At 39.7% G+C, this 21,181-nt stretch overlaps 2 protein-coding genes and 1 long non-coding RNA gene across 4 annotated transcripts; all 3 read right to left on the bottom strand.

Annotated features, from left to right (window-relative positions):
* Nucleotides 1-1,961: 1,961 nt before the first annotated feature.
* snx27b (sorting nexin 27b) lies at nucleotides 1,962-14,942 on the bottom strand. Of its 2 annotated transcripts, none has more exons than XM_077527691.1 (13): nucleotides 14,297-14,942; nucleotides 11,529-11,760; nucleotides 11,208-11,400; nucleotides 10,969-11,033; nucleotides 10,760-10,864; nucleotides 10,584-10,662; nucleotides 9,522-9,685; nucleotides 9,361-9,450; nucleotides 8,002-8,151; nucleotides 6,861-6,989; nucleotides 6,713-6,772; nucleotides 5,541-5,589; nucleotides 1,962-5,424 (listed from the first exon to the last, which is right to left on the bottom strand). In XM_077527691.1, exons 1-13 carry the CDS (start codon nucleotides 14,629-14,631, stop codon nucleotides 5,357-5,359), a joined length of 1,719 nt encoding a protein of 572 aa, XP_077383817.1. In that variant the 5' UTR covers nucleotides 14,632-14,942; the 3' UTR covers nucleotides 1,962-5,356. The 2 variants fall into 2 exon arrangements, with proteins under 2 accessions (XP_077383817.1, XP_077383816.1); XM_077527690.1 differs by having other exon boundaries at nucleotides 1,962-5,459; nucleotides 14,297-14,940.
* Nucleotides 14,943-15,304: 362 nt separating this feature from the next.
* Nucleotides 15,305-16,096, bottom strand: LOC144022686 (uncharacterized). The gene is made up of 3 exons (XR_013284389.1): nucleotides 15,950-16,096; nucleotides 15,701-15,875; nucleotides 15,305-15,623 (listed from the first exon to the last, which is right to left on the bottom strand). It is a non-coding gene; the product is annotated as an uncharacterized LOC144022686 (long non-coding RNA).
* A 4,009-nt stretch (nucleotides 16,097-20,105) lies between these two features.
* On the bottom strand, nucleotides 20,106-20,739 carry LOC144022335 (protein S100-A6-like). The gene is made up of 2 exons (XM_077527058.1): nucleotides 20,542-20,739; nucleotides 20,106-20,456 (listed from the first exon to the last, which is right to left on the bottom strand). Exons 1-2 carry the CDS (start codon nucleotides 20,677-20,679, stop codon nucleotides 20,106-20,108), a joined length of 489 nt encoding a protein of 162 aa, XP_077383184.1. The 5' UTR covers nucleotides 20,680-20,739.
* Between the last annotated feature and the right edge of the window lie 442 nt (nucleotides 20,740-21,181).

Genomic DNA, 21,181 nt, shown 5'->3' on the forward strand with positions numbered 1-21,181 from the left:
GCATGTTTGGAGGTCCATCAATAAAAAATAAAAAAAAACAGCCGGGTGAGTCACTTTATCACGCAGAAATTTTAACTACCTGCATAGAAGCAAATAAAGGTTGACTCAAGGCAAACTTTTTGGGTTGTTTTTATTTCATTTTGACTTCAGTTTTTTAAACATTCAGTTCAATCTGTTATTTTTTTTAAGTGCTTTGTTTTAGTCTAGTCTATTAGTTTTAGTATTTGCTTTAGTATTCTTGTGTTGTTTTTTTAATACAAGATTTATTTTTAAGGCATTAAAGGGACAGTGTACACAATTTTTTTCAATATTCATTAATTTTAAAAATCTATTTCAATAATATGCAAAAAGTGTTTTAAAAAAATACAAATAAAAAAAAATCACATCGGACATTTTTTTTAAATATACAGTATATATAATTATGCGACTAATATTTATATTAAAGGTTGTGCAGCGCCTTACAGAAGGCTGACATGTTTGGTCGCCATCTTTCTGCTTGGATAGTCAGAGACAAACTTAGCAAATGTACCAAATTAGTGGTAGGCTTCATTCCCTCTTTTGTATGGATGTCTTGCAATACCGAAATACTCTATAAATAGATTTAAAATGAACCCCGACAGCTGATGTAATGATACTGACATAGATGGAAATGAATGACATTTTCGCTTTAATTATAGGTTTAGTTATACTCTTAGAAATGTAAGTGAGCTTTCTTTAAAAAAAAAAAAGAATAAACATTTTGTTTTTTATTTTATTTCATTAACATAAGCATCTTCTGAATTTTAATTTTAGCTAACTTGTTGTTTGCATTACATACAATAAGCTTGGCCCAACTAAACATGATTATTAACTCATTAGCTCCCAAAAACGTATAAATACGTCATATTTTATATGTTTTAAGTGTCCCAAAGACGTATTTATACATTTTTTTGTTGGTTTTTTTTTTATGCCAGAGCATAGAGAAGGCTTTGATGCAGTCTTTCTACTGCAGAAAATGGTTGAGTGGCAGCAGAGTATAAGAGATCAACAAGGCCATGTTAAAACAAGCTGATTTCCCCACAATTCTAAGCAGAATTATGAAAAACGATTAAACTTAGCTATGTTCTATTGCTAATTGCTGCACAGCGGAAACAGATAGGAATATACTTTTTTACCTGATAAAAGAAGAGACTCTAATCTCTCTTTTGGTATGTTCCATATTTTTATAGCAATAGAACATAATATTTCGCGGGCCTTGAAAAATCAGTCAAAATCCAGGAAAACACTTCAGTGAAAATGGTTGGGAGTGAATGAGTTAATACATTCGTGGAATAAGAATTGAGCAGATTCATCCAGTAGTTTTAATCCATTTCAGTTTGCTGCCATTTTGTCCGACACCATCTTAACATGTCCTTGGGCTCGCATTGAGAACATCACATGACCCAAACGAAAATCAGGTGAGCTGTGCAATGCAGGATTGAGAGCACTTTGACGTTTAGAATTGTTATTAATTTAAAAAAAAAAAAATGATGAGGACCTGTACTATTGGGTGGATGTAGGCAATGTTGTATTCCATATTTCGACATCAAACTAGGTGTGCCCTTATTTCCAAAGGTGACACCGAAAGAGTTTTCATCACCTTTGAGATTGATCATCTCTCTTTCCACCACGTGTTTCTAAACTCACGTCCTGAGATCATATTGTGATTTGTGCACCACCACCACTCAACAGCTATTAATTACATAGCGACGGAGGAGTTGATGCGGGTCGATAAGGAACGGCCCATCCTCCGGCTTTTGGGTATTTGTCTCCCACATCTCATTAAGGGAAGTTGGAGACGAGAAGAGAGCAGGATAAGAGAAGCAAAGTGGGAGGACTGGCGGAACATCCTCCTAACAGGATCAGTCCCAATTCCAAAACAGAAAGAAAGTGTAACCAGTGCATCAATAAAATGGTTTATTTAAAAGAATACAATTTATTACAATGCGCCAACAATCTGCAGGTTGTCAGTTATCATCTCCATGTGGGTCTATTATCACAGATGCAGAAATTGATCCGTAAATAAACAATCAGGACGACAAATTATTCTCAAGCAGGACAGAGACGTGCGCGCGCAATGGAGAACATCAGACACGGTCCAGTCGGCAAACAGATTCCCGCAAAAACAGCTCCGGCAAACTCCAGCCGATCAATTTGAAGCTCATCACATTCAATTAGGCCTCCTTCACACAACTCTGTTGAAGCTCATTAATCAATTGAAGGCTTTTAGAGGAAAATCACATAACATCTTGCAAGATGCATTAACATTGCTATATCACCTGCAGGGCTCGAGAGCAGCAGATTTCAAAGTGTGAGAGGCTCAACGGCTTGAGGGAGAAAAAAAACAAAAAAAACATTCCCCTAGCAAAATAGAATTTTATTTTTTATTTTTATTTGATCGGACAGTGACGGGAGACAGTCTGGGAGAGAGCATAAAACGCCCAGAAAAGACTCTAGAAATTGTGTTTGTGAATGAGAACATCCATTAACTCATTCAAACCCAAAAACGGATAAATACACTTTTTAATACTTTGTCCTTCACTCCCCAAAACGTATTTATACGTTTTTTTTTTAATGTTTTTTTTATTTTTTTTATGCTACAGCATACAGAAGGCTTTGATACAGCTTCTGACATGAAGAGGTCGCTTAAACGAAAGGTAGTTGTTACAAAAAAGGCCAGCAAGTGGCAGCAGAGTATAAGAGATCATCCAGGGCCATGTTGCAACAAGCACTTTTTGCCAGTATTTTCAACAGGTTTGTGAACAATGATGAAACTTAACTATAATCTGATTGATTGATTGATTGATTGATTGATTGAAAATAGCTGGGAGTGACAAAAGATATATTTTTTTAAAAGCTCAACTTGACAGCCAGCGTGTGGGATGAAGTTTCTGGCTGGCAAGGCCACTTTAGAGTGCCTCGTTGTCAACCTTGACTGCGTGCAGGTCATGGAGAGAACTATGAACACTTGGCAATTTTTGTAATCATTCAAATTTGTCAGGGTTGCTAATAACGCTCATTATTGTGATGTGTGAATTACACAAGGCATTTATTTTCACTCGACAGGGATTTTAAAAGCATCGACATCGCGTCAGTGAAAATGCAAACATTCAGCACAAACTGTTGTGCAACAAAGACTTCCGAGTTACTCTCATTTTAAAAGCACTTTTCCCCCCCAAGGGGAATAATGCACAGTGAATTAATTTGTTCCAGGCTCAAACAGGTGGCATTATAAAATGTTAATTAACTCTCCAGGCAATGCTTTAATGAAAATTTTCACATTCCTAATGTGAGCCGCAATTCAAGTGTGGATGAGGAGAAATGTTGGACCAATGGCTTCATTCAAATATAAACATATCATTACATTAAAACTTTACAGAATTAATACAGTGTTCGCACCAAGCATTATTATCATCGTTAAGGCAGAATTTTTATACCGCTCTCTCATATTGGATCTCATGAGCTGTCTGATGACATCATCATTCACAACACAGGGTTCACAATAACTACCTTTTCCTCCTAAATGATTTGAAATACAAATAATAATAAATATTTACATATTATTCATACATCATGGATGTTAATGTTGCATATTTTGCTTGAATAATGGGCTAAGCTATAATTACAATCTCTTAGTACATTCCTCATTTCAGTGCCATTTGTATTCGATTACTCTGGAAACAATAACAGGATATTAAATTAGACAGTTCATCATATTAGATTGCAGCTACTGTGTGTTCACTGTTCAGCCCTTATCAAAAGTGCATGTATGTTTTTTGTTTGTTTGTTTTTTTGTGCGGTTGTAAATATGTCAAATACCGTCTGAATTGGGAGAGCGTGAGGGATTTACCCGCTGAGCGAGGAAGCATCTGAAGCGATAAATTGTCGTATGTTTGAATTAAGGCCTATTAATCACTGCCAGTGGCGGAGCCGGTAGGGGAAGAAGGACCCCTGCTGGTCAGTCTGGGTCATGCACACAGCTCAGAGTAAACAACTGTCACTTTTTTTTTCTCAGGATAATACTCCAAAAAACACTTAAATCTTTAAGCTTGTTGATGTAATACTATAAATATATGAGGGTTGAATGATGGCTTATTAACACAGCGGCTTATTAACCAGTCAGTCACAATTTTGAAGTTATAATACTGGAAAAATATATAAATATACTTCAATTAAAAAAATGCTTATAACTTAAATCCAAAAGCTGAAGCGGGCCTCACAATTTGACACATTTGGAGCATTTGCTGATATACTGCTACCCAAATATGGTATGACTGAAAGCTCCCATTGAAACTAAAAGTGCTCCAACAATTGTCCAAGTCTAATTTCACTTACTTGTGATCACCTTACTGGGCTGCTTTGTGGGCAAAAAATGTGCTGCTTTGTACAGATTTTAGATCAGTCTATTTTCTGAAAAGACGTTTTGACAGCTGCTCACTTTCTATAACATCAGCAGATGTCATCCTGTAATACATATGAGACGTCTTGCATATACAGTGGTTCCTTCACTTATAAGTCACCTGACTTGGTTTTGCTTTATGAACAAAATACGAGGTACATTTGCTATAGGTAGCGGCGGCAAATTCAACTCAACTCGCTGGAAAAGAAGCAGCAGTTTGGCACACACTGAACAATTCTTCACTCATATTCTTCACCATTTACTCCTCACAAGAGACAAAGTCATAAACATGTTAGCAATGGCTATTTGAATACAAACTGAGAACCAATAAATGAAGGCATACAATATACCAACACTCAGGCATATATTCTTTATCTTCCACAAAAAAATATTACGATTAAACAGCTTATTGACTGAGTCAGTTGTGAAATACGGTCTATCTGTATTACACTGCCCCTTTGTGATGAAGACACAACCACCAAAAACAGGACAATGTGGTCCTAGAACAGATTAATTTCCATGGGAAAAGATGACTTGAGTTGTGAGTGTTCTGAGATAAGAGCATGGCCATATTAGACTAGCAAGTAAAGGAAACACTGATCAGTTCCCGTGCGCCAAATGCCAAAAACTGAGGATCACGATTCCATATTTTCCAGTTTCCCTTTGAAAAGTTGCAAAAGATCTTGTCTGTTCATCTCAGTCTATCTTACCTCGCGTTGTCCGGATTGCAGTCAAGTTGCTCTGGATGCTCTCAATGCATGATTATGTGCTGGATTCAAAAGTTGCCCACGTTTTGCAGATGTTTGCTGGTTCGTATGTGTGGGAATTGGGGCGTCTGCTGGATGGAAGCGTAAACGCTGACCGTGTCCTAAACTGCCGAGCGTCTCTGCGGTTCAGAAGAGGGCCGGGCTGGGGCGAGTGCACGATTCCGGGGTGTAGTCAAGAGGTAACGATCCCTCTCGCTGGGTGCCTCCGTCCCTTCGGTACCTCATCAGCTGGAAAATATTCTGCAACAGCAAACAGGACGGGGTCTGAAGTAGACCTGAGAAGAAACAGGAAGGATCATGTCAGGCTTTTGCTGATTGGAACTGTTGCAGGCATAGTTTGACCTTGCCACACATACCATCGTGGGAGCAGTTCTTGTTGTCTTTGTCCGTAGCCTCCTCCTCCAACTGTGGACATTGAAAATATTTTTAATCGTCATTAATTACTTGATTTCCGTGGTAAATTCACCATAAATAGCAAATTAACATTATCTGTCCTAAATGTACAAATTACAATAAAATATTTTCTCCTTTATGTTTTTTTTTTTAATACTCGTTAAGTAGCATAAAAGTGGACAAATATGGTTACCAAATACAAATGCGGTTGTATCTTCATTCACTGATACAGTAATTTTATAGAAAGTTATATGAAGTAAAAAATTCTATACTAAACAGTTAAAGGAGTGTGAAACATTGAGTCATAGATTTGTGTTGAGGTATTTGTTTTTTCTGCCACTAGATGGCATTAGTGTTTCATGTTGCACACTGGTGACAGAAACAGTACAATTTTATTTTCAAATTCATTGCAATTGGTATTTTGAACATGAAGCAACGCTTGGAGTACAGACCATTCACTAGTCCCCACAAATTTATATCTTTTAATTTTATCAAAATTTGTCATTTTTTAATGCCATTTACGGCCCTATTTTTTCTAGCAAAATCCATTTAATGACTGAATGCTTTTTAACTCATTCACTGCCAGCCCAAATAAAATTGATCTTTGACGTGTATAACCGTCAATGGCACTGAATGAGTTAATGACTGGTGGAAATCCTATAATAAAATATGCTAAAAATCACAAATTTATTACGCTGTCATTGATGCAAGTCGGCAGCCAGCCACATTACAGTCTGCTCTCACGCTAACCCCCAAGCTAATATATCAAAAATAGCAAACGACTGTGGTTACATCATGTTCCCGAATTCTTCCTCAAAGGTCTTGAAGCCGTTAGTGATGCAGTAAAATGAGTCTGCACAGTTAACTTTGTGGCTGACCAGTTCTTTCTGTGCTGAAGCATTTCAGTGATCCATTGCTAACAAAAAAAGTCTGACCGAACCTAACTATTTTCACTTTTCATGGGTTAAACAACATTCAGGCTTTCAATCTTGAGGCGACATAACGCCGTACGGCTCCCGCAAAGAGGCAGAAATGTGAGCATTTTGAGAGTTATAGATTTGTTCCCAAGCTATTTTCAACACATTGTCAGCCAGTACAGTTCAAGGGAAAGCAGCCAAAAATGCGCAGTCCTTACCTCCTCTCTCCACTTGAGCTCGCAGAAAACTCTCTCGAAGCATTCATGCATGTAGTTAAACTGGAATGACAAGTCAGTTATGGTAGAATGCAAAATTAATCGCTTTCCTGTGATTAAAAGAGCAAAACAAACAGCTCTGTCTTCTCACGTATGGTGTGAATATCTTGACCCAGCGTGGTTTCTTCTCCCCTCGAAGGTACTCGAAGCAAAAAGCTATGCCCTCTTCGTCGGTGTCCCACCTCTGCATCTCCCCCCACTCGAAGGCAATCACCTGGTTCTGAAATCACAGTGAAGTCCATTAGCATAGAGTGTTTGTTAGCAGACACAATGGACGGTAAGAGCCACGGATCCTTGGGCCAAGGGCTGAATATTAACAGACTCACTGGCCACTTCATTAGGTACACCTGCATGAGCTCTGCATCAAAAAGCCTGCTGAAGGCATCTATGGTCGGTATATTGGGGGTAGCTTTTGAAGAGGTGGACTGCACGTCATCATACTTTGAGCTGTTTCTAACATTTTAGTTGCATTATTTAGCAAATGGATCGCTGCATCTCGAGTGTGATGTAACAATAATAAACTGCTTTTAGTTAAATCAATACCACTCTGACGTGCACACTGAATATTATGTGTGCACAGGGGACATACAAAGTTTACGTAAATCCAATTAGATAAAATTAAATATAGATATCTTCATTTTCCCCATAGATAATCTTTAATCTAAATAATCTAGATGAGTTCTTCCGACACGGAGTCTGAATTTTCTCCATGTGCTTCCTCCCATATTCCAAAAATGTGCAGGTTCATTGGAGCCTCTGAATTGTCAATATGTGTGCTATGGTTGGATAGCAGCCAGTCCATGATGTGGTCATTTAGCAACTGGGTCAAAATATGAGCTACACCTCTAGTATGCCTCAATACCAACAACCATAACAAGAAACTCTTTCTTGTTAAATACCTCTCCAACTAGCATATTGAATATAACATTTTAAAAATAGCTTTTGGTGTTGCCATTTGCTCAGATCAAGGTTAGCACCAGATATCAAAGTAAAGGCAATTACTGCTCCATAATGGTACCACTTGGAATGTTTTGCTTCGGGGCACAGAGTTTATTTCTTCAAGGGAACAACGCACACACCAACTAATAGCGGCGACGACATCTATTACAGCAGAGGTCAGTATTTTCCCGTTAACTGCCCATGTATTGGATCTCATTAGATTGTGCAAGTGTACCTGAAGAGTGTGCGTATATATAGCTAAGTGGCGCACGCTAAAAAGCAGTTGCCCTTGCCTCGAGTGTCCCCTCCTCAGTGCAGGCGTGCAGCTTGAAGTGCTGAATGCTGATGGCCGCGATGACGTGGCCTTTGCGTCTGGAGTCGCACGAGCAGTGAGGGAACAAGATTTCGTTGTAGCCCTCGCAGCCCCTCAACAAACTCAGATACTGTGAGGGGGGAAAGGGAGAGGACAGTGCAGGTTTAAGCGTGTGTGATTAAATTTTGTCTTTTGATTCGGTGAAGCAGCATCTGACTCATGACCCAAAGTTGTTTTTTTTATGTACTGTACAACACTGAACTTATCATTTAGGCAAAAATAGGCAAATGCCTCGGGTCCCAAATTTTAAACGGGCCCACAAATTTCGAATAAAAACTGATTAATAAAGTTTTCTTCATTTAAAATGAATTGCAACTAACACACCACAATGCTTATTCTATCATGAATGTTTCGGGAGCCCCCCCTTCTTTTCTCTTGCAATGGAATATTCCATCTTTTTACTGTGCAAATAATGTGTTAGTGTTATCAATTACAGGAAAAGCATTGAGATGAGTTACTGGAAGAGGATTTAACTCATTTGTTCCCACAAACGTATAAATAGGTTTGATTTTAAATATTACCATGCTCCCAAAGACGTATTTTTACGTTTTTTTATGTTTTTTTTGTTTGTTTTTTTTATTCTAGAGCGTATTGAAGGCTTTGATGCAGCCTCTGTAGTGAAGAGAATGGTAATGGCAATGGTAGTTATTACAAAAACGGCCAGCAGGTGGAAGCAGAGTTTAAGAGATCAACCAGGGTTATGTTGCAACAAAGCTGTTTTCAACACAGTTCTATTCTAATGCTAATTGTGGCAAAACGGAAACGGATAGAAATATACGTTTTTTTTCCTGATGAAAGAAAAGTCTCTTATCTTTCTTTTGGTAGGTTCCATGTTTTTATAGCAATAGAACGCAATATTCTGTGGGCCTTGCAAAATCAGTTAAAATCCAGTAAAACAGCTGGGAGAGAAGGGTGTTGCTTCAGTGAAAATGGCTGGGAGTGAATGAGTTAAACTTTAATAGTCAAAACCTTTGCAGTAAATGGCCCCAAATGACTAAATACGCCCCTAGTAACTGTAAACAATTGTACATTACAGTATGTCTGTGGTCATGGGCAGCTCATATTTAGAAAACGTATGATAGCAGCTGTTGCATTTGTACACTTTGCCCAGCACAAACATATGTCTTCTTTTTTGTAAGGAAAAAAACACAGAAAGACAACCCTACCAATGTTGATTGTCATAACATATAATTATTATAAGTGCTAAGTGCTAACCAATCTGGATTAAAAAGCTCCTATAAAACTGTCACTAGTGTGTGTCTGTTTATGAGAGACTGACCATGGACATGTTTTTTTGCTCGGCAACCTTCTGCAGCTGGTAGGATTTCTGCTCTACTTTGATGAAACCTTTCTTTACATCCTCCAAGGCCTGTAAAAAGAGAAATCAATTTAAAGAGGGGAAGAAATAAAGCTCCCATCCTTACAGCACACAACACACACCTGGTGGAAGAAGTAGCAGACAGCAAGTTGGTTGTCATTGAGCAAGGTCTCCTCTTCGGTAGTGAAGAGCCATTTGCGCATCATGAGGCAAGTTCCAGGGATGGCTGAGGTGTAGTTTTGCACGTAGAGCTTGTGGGGGAACTCGTTGGGGGCGAGCTTACGTACTGAACAAAAGAAAGGAGAGCAGCTGGAGAAAGACAACAAATCCAAAATATAGTGGGCAAATATTCCTCAAGAGACGATCAAAATGTGATCAAATCATCATTATCAAGGGTAACATTTGATTTTCAAAACAGGCAAAGTTACTCACAGACGAGGTAAAAAATAAATTACATAGTTATAAAATAAAAAATAATTCCTTGACAATGATTATATTTTTTAAATATATTTTTCTATTTATTATTTATAGACAATGTGAGTAGTTTTAGTTCCCCTCTGTTTACACGGTTTATCTCACTGTATTTCCTCAACTTTAATTTCTTTTTTCCTTTTACCCATTCAGACTTCTAATTAAGGGGAAATGTGAGTCATAACATGGTGCAAGTTTGGTGCTTAACTCATTCACTCCCAGCCATTTTCACTGAAGCAACCCCCTTCGCTCCCGGCTGTTTTCCTGGATTTTGACTGATATTGCAAGGCCCACAGAATATTCTGTTCTATTGCTATAAAAACATGGAACCTACCAAAAGAAAGATTAAAGTCCCTTCTTTCATCAGGAAAAAAAATATTTATGTTATATCTGTTTCCGTTTTGCAGCAATTAGCATTAGAATACAGCTAAGTTTTATTATGAATCACAAACCTGTTGAAAACACTGGGAAAAAGAGCTTATTGCAACATGGTCCTTGCTGATCTCTTTTACTTTGCTGTCACCTGCTGGCCATTTTTTTTGGTAATAACTACCATTGCGTCAGAAGCTGCATCATAGCCCCCCCCCAAAAAAAACAAAAAACAAAAAAACAACACACACACACAAATGTGTTTTGGGGAGTGCAGGACAAAGTATTAAAAACGTATTTATACATTTCTGGGATTGAATGAGTTAATTATAGTCTGTACTCACAGAAGGTCTGCTCAATGACCTCAAACAGTGCAAAGTAGCTGGCCGTTAAGCTGTCCATCCCTAGTTTCATGACCAAAGCCTGAAAAAATAATCAAAAAAAGAGATCAAAGGTTATAAGGAATGTAACATGACTGTTAGGATTAAGAGACATGATGAAGGATTTTTTTTTTTGGTACCTGATACACCTGGTCAGTGGTGGAATTTTTGCGAATCCGCACAGTGAGCGTGGTCATATCGGGAACGGCTATTCTCAAGTCCACATCCCACACGCCATTGTAGTTCTAGATCATGAGAGGTAAAGATGTGGTGAGGAAACATCCTGCAGTGCAACAAAAACCACATGCACATATTTGCATATCATACACAAATAGCAGTTATTTCTTACTTCATCTGACTCCGACAGGAACTCTTGCATGATGTCACTTTCGCCAATGACCCTCACAGAGCACACTGCAGATAAACGGCATAAAAAGTGGGAGGATGGATTTTATAGGAGTCCTCCCAGTTCAGTGTGCAGAAAATATTATTGGAGTTCATAAATATGTATAAATATTCAAGACTTATTTATGATGCATGCTGCAAGGTGCACTGAAAGATATTCCAAAGAACCTTCTCACTCCACACCTCGCTCCAGATATTCTTCCAGGCCTCTGCGCCGCGTATCCAGCTGCTGCTCCGACAGAGAAAAAGGCCATTTCCCGGGCAGCTTGGGGAAGGCGAAGTTGGCAAACTCTCTCTTCAGGTTTTGGTGAAGAATCACAAACTCTCGATAGCGTTTAGAGCACAGCTGCCTTCCCGCCATGTAGACATTATATACCTGGAGGGAGAGAAGGTAACATTATATAGTGTATTTGCTCATATAACCATGTACTGTTTAATCAGCATTAGACTTTAGAAGTTGGACCAAAACTCTCCAGCACTCAAATCTTCCTCTCAGGTTCTCACCACAAACTTCTCCTGATTGAGCTCAGTGTGCTTGTAGCTGGGCACAGAGATGGGGACGGCCTGCTTGTCCGAGTAGTCGTAACAGGATTGGGCCGAGCTGTCGTCCCCGACGTCCAGACAGTCGGCTTCCTGAGGCGGGACTGAGAGCACGGTCAATACCAGCTCCCTCTCTCCAGCCCGGATCAGGTCCACCACCTGCTTGTGCGTCGCGCCTTCAACATTCACTCTGTTGCTGTTCAAGGGAAGGAAGATGAGCAGACGTGCCAAGGAAGGTAAAATGATAAGTTATTCGCAGACAAGGGTCACAACAATCACAATTTTATACCATCAAATATGGAAAAATTACAATTGCTTGTAGCTGCATAACAAGTTAAGATCACTTCTGCTAATTAGTTAATTAGCCTTACTCGATTCATACAGTATGTTGTCAGCTAACAGTTAGCCAGCTGCTAACTAAAATTGAGCCAACCCTACACTGTTATTCGCTGATTCCCACATCAGTCACAATGCCAGGCCCAACCTTTAAACTCACTTGCTCCCAAAAACGTATAAATACGTTCTATTTTAAATGTATTAAGTATCCCAAAGACGTATTTATATACGTTTTGTTTTTTTATGCTAGAGAGTGCAGAAGGCTTTGATGCAGCCTCTCAACTGCAGAGAAAATGTGGGGGGGGAAATGGTAGTAATTACAAGAACGGCCAGCAGGTGGCAGCAGAGGGTCACCCTGGGCCATGATGAAAACAAGCTGTTTCCTCACAATTCTAAGCAGATTTGTGAGTAATGATGAAAAACTTAGCTATATTCTATTGCTCTGCTTCAAAACAGAAACATATAAATATACGTTTGTTCCTGATAAAAGAATAGACTCTAATCTTTCTTTTGATAGGTTCCATGTTTTTATAGCAATAGAACACAATATTCTGTGGGCCTTGCAAAATCAGTCAAAATCCAATAAAACAGCCGGGAGCGAAGGGGGTTGCTTCAGTGAAAATGGCTGGGAGTGCATGAGTTAAAGCCACACACACTTAAAGTCAAACATAGCATCTAACATGATGGCGACCTCAAGTGGGCCATAATAACGCCTGCACCTCAAAAGGCACCTGTTGTGTATTGAACACTGCAAAGCTCTTTGCTTTTTTTTTTTTTAATAAACAAAAAAAAAAAATGAAAGTTGGATTTTTGTGTAAAAAATCTGAGCCACCATGTAGCAAGAACATCACAACATAGTGTTAAGCATGTGGAGCAGATGTTCATGCTAATGCAGCAGCCAAAAGTGTGCTTTAAGCTAATTAAAACAACTCCCAAAGGGACCTGACGGTATTTTGTGTTACTATCTTGATGGATGACAGCAGTGAAGCAAGATGCTGGTAGCAGAGGCACATCCCTTTGCAATAGTCAGCTGGAACACAGACCAACAGGAAATGCTTTGAGTGGAACTTGTGACTGACAGCTGATCTGGTGTCAGCCGCTATTATTACATCACACAGCACGATGTAATGCTACATGGGTACAACAAATGAAGCCAAGAGGTAGAATGAGAGGCACTAAGCAGGCGTAGTGACAAGAAAAAGTGGTGACCAGTGCAAAGCACCGACTTAGCACTTTGGCAGCACTTCAATCATGCAGTTTTATGACTCCATAAGCACCTCATGCAGTGACTTTTGGTCCTGAAGCTTCAGCGCTTTCTATAGTGTCATCAAGTCAGTTGTTTTCCTTTGTTTCAAGGGAATGATTTTTGTTTTCAATTGCCTTGGTTCACCTGTTACGAGATCTCTTTTTGTTGGTGGTGGTGGTCTTATGATTTCACCCTGAAAAACTGAAAGTGCATTCAAGTCTACTTGGAGAAGTACTTGAACAATTAAATTATTTGTCTTCATTTTTGCCTTCACATGCCACCATTACAGATTTGAAAGAAATCTAGTGACTCAATTTTCAGGGACTCAAAAGTACCCCCCTTCGCTTGCTACTTTAGAATGGCTCTTGCTGTCTTCACTTTTGTCTTCAGGAAGTGAAACTTATGCTTTTAGCTTGAAATTGGCCCATTGAAAAAATCTTCAAGAAGTCTGTTTGGCTCACATCAGTTTATTAACATCAAGATGAATGTGAGCAGTGAGTTATTATAGCCCTATATACCTCACAGTTCATCTTGGTACAACAGCCACATATATATATATATTTTTTAAATCAAATATTGCAATGAACATTTTCAACATCCAATGAATTCAATGAAATCAAATCAAAATAAATGCTCATAGGGGCAATAACAAAACCTATACACAGGCACCCCGAAATATTGGGGTCACCAAACTGCCAAGTTACTGCAGGCCAACCATTGCCAAAGCGGCATTCAACTGTCAGCCAATGAGGTGGCAACTTTGCCAGAGAAAAGCCAATCAGGGTTGACCGTTCCTGTCTTTGCATACCTTGCACGCACACACGCACAGATGCTGCTGAAGCCGGATGCTGCACGCTCCTCTCCATAGCAACAGAGCCCAACATCATCAACCGTCAATCAGTGTAATGCGATCAAATGCAAGTCACAATTTAGTGATGCTGATGAGAGTGAAGTGGCTAAGTGGTGATAGGTCGAATAAAAAGTGTGCATTAATAAGAAGTGGGGGTGAGATGGAACTAGTGTGACAGGAATTTATAATGACCCCTTGGAACAAACATCCCATTCACCAGCCCAGTGCAGCTTCCACACTGACACTGTCTGTCACGTTGATTTTGTAAACAAACAATAGAAGCATGGGTGATCCACTTACACCTCAAGGATCCTGTCCCCTTTCGAAATGCCGGCTCTGTCGGCTGCACCTCCCGGCAGGACTGCACTGACGTGCTGCAGCGGAGCGTACAGTTCCCCGTTAATGCTCCGAAGTTGCCCTCCTTCACTAACTTGGCCCCGGACATTGAAACCATAGCCAGAGTCCGACTTGACTATTCGGATGAGACGTGGGCCAGACGTCACGGTGCTGCTCGGGCTCTGGAAGCCGTCGGAGCCGCCGCCGGCGTCCGGAGTAATATCCTCGCTCCGAGTGCCGTTAAACGCCGAATGCTGGGGCAGCGGTGTACAAAACGCGTGCCCCTGGACATCCGCCATTTGTTACAGCACTTTTGCCATCCGCCCCAGGTGGGAAAACGGAGATAAGCGACGGATATTAGCTGGGTAGCGGCAGGCTAATCAGCTGTGCTAGCTAACTCGTTTAACTGCCCGGGAGAGCGGAAAATTCCGAAAGAAGCCGATGATTAACGAGACCGCGCCTCGGCGCGTTCACGTGAGCTGCATCAGTGGTCGCTGTGGGTTTAACTGAGTGATTCCTTTTTGAGCAAAGGCACGCATTTTCAATTGCAAAAAGAAATATTTGAAACAAATCTCACGGTAAACCACCCAACATAAACGCCACAAAACGTACGGATTCTAAAAATAAAGATGTCCTCTTACTACAATGTACTCCGTGTGAAATTTAGAGTTGCCAAAAATCGTGCTCAAGTAAGACTGTTACTTTACAATAATATTAATACTCATGGAAAAAGTACACCACAAAATAATTACTTGAGCAAGTGAAAAAGATAAGTTATAAGGGGCCGTTGTGAGTTTTCATTTCTTTATTTTTTTTTTAATCAATTTCTAATTTTGCTCAACAACAACTTTAACTTCTACTGTCAAATTATCAACAATGCTGACACGTTTCAGTATTCAAAATCTCAACACTAGGTGGGAGCAATAATGTAAACATAGTCCAGTAGATGCACATACAGTATCATACAGCATAAAAAGTGTAACCACATTTTATTTTTTTCACACAAGACCAAATCAACCAAATACTATATGTTGGATCAAACTAAGGAAATTAGTCAGTTATTATTCATGACATTTTATGAATAAGACTAATACAGGTGCATTACTCAAGGACTTAGAATCGTGTCGTGCTTGTTAAAGCAAACGTAAACATACAAAGTATGATTTCATGAAGGTGACAATAATGTAAGGAATGTTGCCATAAGAACACAAAACTCATTGAAGTCCAAAACACCGTCACCATTGGAGTCCAGCCTGTTGAAGAAGTCAGTCAGTGACTGACTGCTGTTGAGCTATACACAAAAGCAGTAAAATTGTCAAACACTTGGGAATGAGAAGGACTTTTCATCTTTTTCTCTCTTTCTCTCACCTGCATGCAGCATTCTTTGCGGAGCATCACAGCGAAGTCAGCTTGGGTCATAGTGTGCATTTCCCCTGACATCGCTGCATATTCTATAAATGTTTCCTGAAGAATGCACATTGCCTCTATCAACCTTGGCGTTGTGGGCATTCCTGCAAACTTTTTCTGAGTGCTCATTTTGGCTCTGGAAGGAGAGAATATCGTATGCACTTATGACGTCTAACACGAATTATATTTTAGAAAGAAATCACCACTTACCGAATTTTGTGTGATCAGCTGAGTTCAAATGGTGTTGGAGAGGAGAAATGTCAAGAGAAGACGGTACTGACGTTTTATGCAACAGTTGGCGACACACCTTCTTTCCACCCTTTTAGAGCATGTGAAATGTGCCGTGTTTTGTCTGAACCACTGCTGGCTGTTTTGTCGTGTGTAGGTTTGTAAGTGTGACAAGAAGCCCTATTTGTCGAATTTAAAAAGCGTATTGGCGACAGAACAGTGGTGCCCTGAAATGCAAACATTTTCTTTGCAATAATAGGTTCTATGTGCCTCTACTAGTCTAAACACGCTATTCAGATTAATATCACAATGATGCAATAAGAATTAAGCAGATTAACACAATCATTTTCATCCATCTCTGGGGACAGCCATTTTGTTTGTACCACCCCCGCTGTTGAATGAAAATGACGTCAAGGAGTCCTCAGGCTTGCACTGTGAATGTCATGTGACTCTTTGGAAACTGCAAAATGTACCTTTTCTCTCTCTCAAAGTAAACCAACACTTCATTTTCACGAGCTCCCAACGCATTCAGCTCTGGAGTTTCAGGGCTCAGGCTGGCCCACTTTCATTTTAATGAACATACACAATTTTACAGTTTGTGTATCAATGTAAATTAGATCCCTCCAATACTCATATTGCATTTGATCCAAAATTTAATTTACAATTGAATGCTCTTACAACAGTATGTGAACATAAAATGGGCACACAAAAAAAAAGGCCAAAAAGAAACCAATAAAATGTACATTAAATGGGACAAGACCCACTTACCAAATGAAGTTAAACCAGCAAGATTAAGGCAGCTAACGCTGTACTTCCTGTTAGTACTCTTATTTTGAAATGTGTTTTCACCACTTGTGGCACACACTACTGAGCTGACTGATGCTAACTTGAAGAGAGCAGCGGTAATCGTAGGAGGCTTTCCCATCATGCTTTGTTGCTGTTACTACTAGTAACACTTGTGATTGTGTTTTACCTCTTTTATGTGTTATTTTTGTACAGACAAGGTTTAATATATGTTTATTGTTTATTGTTTCTATTTGTGGATTCAAGTTAAAGTTGCTACTTTTGATATTAAATTATTGTAACTCAGTGACATCCAGTAACAAATGCTGGCAGTCAATATAATGGCCTACAAGAGTGATTAGAGTTACAGTAAACAGATAATATGGCAGCCAATATAAGATGATGTGAATGTTCTCTTGCACTATATAGTTGCTTATAGTGCCTGCATTCTGTTTGGTGAATCACAGACACCTTACTACTTTCTCCTCGTCGGATATCATGTGACCACCGCAATAAATGCAAAATTGTGAATGGAAGTGTTTTAAAACTGTACTTTAGTTCCTTTGTTGTACAAAAACGAATTAATTATTTCCGTAGTATATATTAATGCATCGCTTTGATTCTTGCAATGTCGCTCGCACCATGTTTTTGTCATACTCACAATGCATTGTGGTCTATATCAACCCGTTTGAGTGAACATCGATGTTCACACTTTTCAAAGTGAATTGTGGGTAATTTTCAGTTTCTTTGGCATTCAGACACCACTAAAAAAATGGCGTGAACCCTCAGTAGGGCATTATATAGGGAGTAGGGTGCACATTCAGACGCAGACCCTGTGTATGAATTTATAAAACCCCACCGGACGCCTGGACAGGATGTAAAAAAGTGGACATGTCTGGGCAAAAGAGGACGTTTGGTTACCCTAGCGTAGCGCCCTAGCATAGTGCATTAGCACTAAATACTACTACTACTACTACTACTAATAATAATAATAATAATAATAATAATAATATAAACTTCTTTCCCATCCTTTGCTTCACAAAGTATTCAAATCAACGTATTAGCTCTGAAGAGGATATTTTGACACACAACTTTAGATGTAATTTTTATTTATCGGTTCTTCCTACTGAGAAATTCACTTCTATTTTTGGTCTCATTTTGCCCCCGACACACCTTGTTTGTTCCAGTCTGCAACAGGTTTTCACAACCAATTTGATGTGCTTTTGGTGACACACCCAACAACACACCTCTGACAGTAACAGTATGTTCTCAATTTATTTGCTTGTTGTGAGTCACACAGCAAAATCACGTTCTATTTACATGTTCATGTTATTCACTTGATATGTGTATGCAAAATGTCAGCCTTTTGTCCAGTCACATTTTCCAGAGCGGCATGTTTACTGTTGTGGTTGTAGTTTTCAGTGGCGTGTGAAAATTTATACCTAAAGACTAGTAAACATAATACCTATTTAAAATGTAGCCTTTAAAGCAGAATATTCAGTTGTCTTCATTTTTCATCTAGTTGAGTTTGTGCCTCCCCCCCCCAAAAGTATTGCAGCTTTGCAGCATAATTTCATGAATGGGGATTTTACAGATTTCTGCACGGATTATTTTTGCGTGCCGATGTTCTTCTTCGGTGATGAAAGACGTGTACCATAAATAAAACAGGTTTGTTGCTATTGCTTTAGGGCACTTCCCCGAACAGCTTTTTTGAATGCCTTTTTTGCTGCCATGGCAACAGCCACAACAGAACGTGACATGAAATCACCTGATCTTACATGACGTGAAATGACATGGAAATAACATGGCATGGCACGGTATAACATGACATAAGATGATCATAACATGTATGGAGGACCAAAACTGTAAAAAATCCAAATAAATAAATGACTAAATAAATAAATGACTAAAAGTGAAAATAAAAATGGATACAAAAAATATAATAAAAAAATTATATCCAATATATATATAGAGAGAGAGGCTTCGTCAAGGGGTGCGCGTTTGACCTCGGGGAACATGCTTTTTTTTTTAAAATGTCTTATAATAAAGTGCAATTGCACCTCCACTACATGAGGGGGCAGTGGCGCTCTCATTGGCAGAGTGTGCGCAGGGAGTATTCGCTCGGTGGTGTAGGGGTTTTGTTTGCACTGAGTATGCGCGCTTTGCACACAGCACAGAGTATGAGTATGAAGTGTAGGCACGAAGTGTAGCAGACCCTCAAGTGACACCATGAAAAAATATTTAACAGGGATGAGAAGACAGGTGGGGGCGGCACGGTAGTCGAGTGGTTAGCACGTCCGCTTCCCAGTTCTGAGGTCTCCGGTTCGAGTCCAGGCTCGGACCTTCCTGGGTGGAGTTTGCATGTTCTCCCCGTGCCCGCGTGGGTCTTCTCCGGGTACTCCGGTCTCCTCCCACACTCCAAAGACATGCATGGCAGGTTAATTGGGTGCTCCGAATTGTCCCTAGGTGTGCGTGTGAGTGTGGATGGTTGTTCGTCTCTGTGTGCCCTGCGATTGGTTGGCAACCAGTCCAGGGTGTCCCCCACCTAATGCCCAGAGCCAGCTGAGATAGGCGCCAGCAGCCCCCGCGACCCTTGTGAGGAATAAGCGGTCAAGAAAATGGATGGATGGATGGAGAAGACAGGTGGAGAGAGACGGAGATAAAGAGACAAATGAAAGCTAAGACGATGAAATATGACGAAGCGTATGGGGTTGGGGGGACGAGATGTTTTCTTCTTCCTAGGGGGGGCATGACAGAAAATAATTGAAGTAGTCCAACCCAAGACACGCTGAGGACCGCCCCCTCATTTGAATAACATTTGGACTTGGTAGTACGGCCCAAAACTGCCAAAATTCTAAATAAATAAATGACTAAATAAATAAACAAACGAATAAAAGTGAAAAAAGGATATCAAAATATAATTAAAAAATTAAATATAAAAGTATTTATTTACGTATATGTTTTTTGCTCTTTTTATTTCCATTTATATGTATTTTTTTTTTGGATATAATATTCTAATTATATATATTTTTTATATCCATTTTTATTTTCACTTTTAGTCATGTATTTATGTATTTATTTAGTCATTTATTTATTTTGAATTTTGGCAGTTTTGGTCCTCCATAGGACATGACCCAGAGAAAACTCGCACAATCATAGGGAGAACAAACTCCACACATGAGGGCCGGAGCCAAAATCCCAACACCAAACTTCAAAACAGGCAGGTGTAATTCATGTCGCTAATCAAAAGACAGGATCACCAGTATGATCAATATTCATAGTTTATTCATGTAATTGCATTGACAAAAATACAGGGAACCATCAGTAAAGACTGCCCAGTAGTGGCATTTCAATCCTAAAAACCGCCCCTCCCGCCCTTGCCACCCTTACCACCTCTGCCACCTGGGCCGCCACCACGTTCTTCATCATCATCACTGCCACCTCTGCCACCTTTGCCGCCCCGGCCGCCTCTACGTTCTTCGTCATCATCACCACTGCTGCCTCCTCTGCTGCCTCTACTACCTCTACCACCTCTCCTCCATCTGCCACCTCTGCCTCCCCTGCGACCCCACCTGCCAGCCTTTTTGCGGTGACATTGAATCATTTTGCCCATGACGCAGATGTATTCCTTGAAGGTGAGCTGGTTGTCATCGTTCTTATCCAGCTCATCAAAGAACTCGTCGATATCGGATAGCTCGAGTTTTCCCTGTGAACGCACAAAATGGGCGACTTGGGGAAAAAAAAAAAAAAGACATATAATTGTGTTCTATTTTTGCTGTTTCGTCACTTACGTCATAATCAGGTGCATTGATTTCGTCAGTCACCAGCGCCTTAAACTGTTCCCTGCTCAAGCAGTCACTTTCATCACTGGAGTACTCATCAAAGAGATCCACAAATTTTTCAATCATATGTTGCAACTGACGAGGCATGGTTGCTTTGGGAGGGTAAGAATTCTGTTTCTGGTTAAACAAACAAAAAAAAAATGTGGAGAAAAATTAAAGAAGAGGTTAGGGATCTTCAACATGTTTGCGGAATGGGCTAAAAACTAACCATAAATTGGTACAAATGCACATGACATAGTGTTTTATTAATTATAAAACAATACAGATAATGATGATATCAAAGACAAACTCATACACAAGTTGTACAGTATATATCACAAGTTCCATCAGTACTTACGGGATGATTATCGGGTTCTCAAGCAATGGTAGTTGTGTGAATGAAGTGGAATCCTCTTGTAGTGTCTACACAACAACCGGATGACTAATCTTATTGGTGTTTACCGCACTCCATCCTGGCAGGTTTCACTGGTTTGATTTTGACTAACAGTGCAATTGCTGCAGCCATAATGTTTGTAGTCGCCATAGCATATGTCACCTGGTGTGTGTGTGTGGTTGCTATGGCGATGAATGGGTGTGTGGGTCACATGAC

The sequence above is a fragment of the Festucalex cinctus genome, chromosome 7, assembly GCF_051991245.1.
Source record: "Festucalex cinctus isolate MCC-2025b chromosome 7, RoL_Fcin_1.0, whole genome shotgun sequence".
Lineage (NCBI taxonomy): Eukaryota > Metazoa > Chordata > Actinopteri > Syngnathiformes > Syngnathidae > Festucalex > Festucalex cinctus.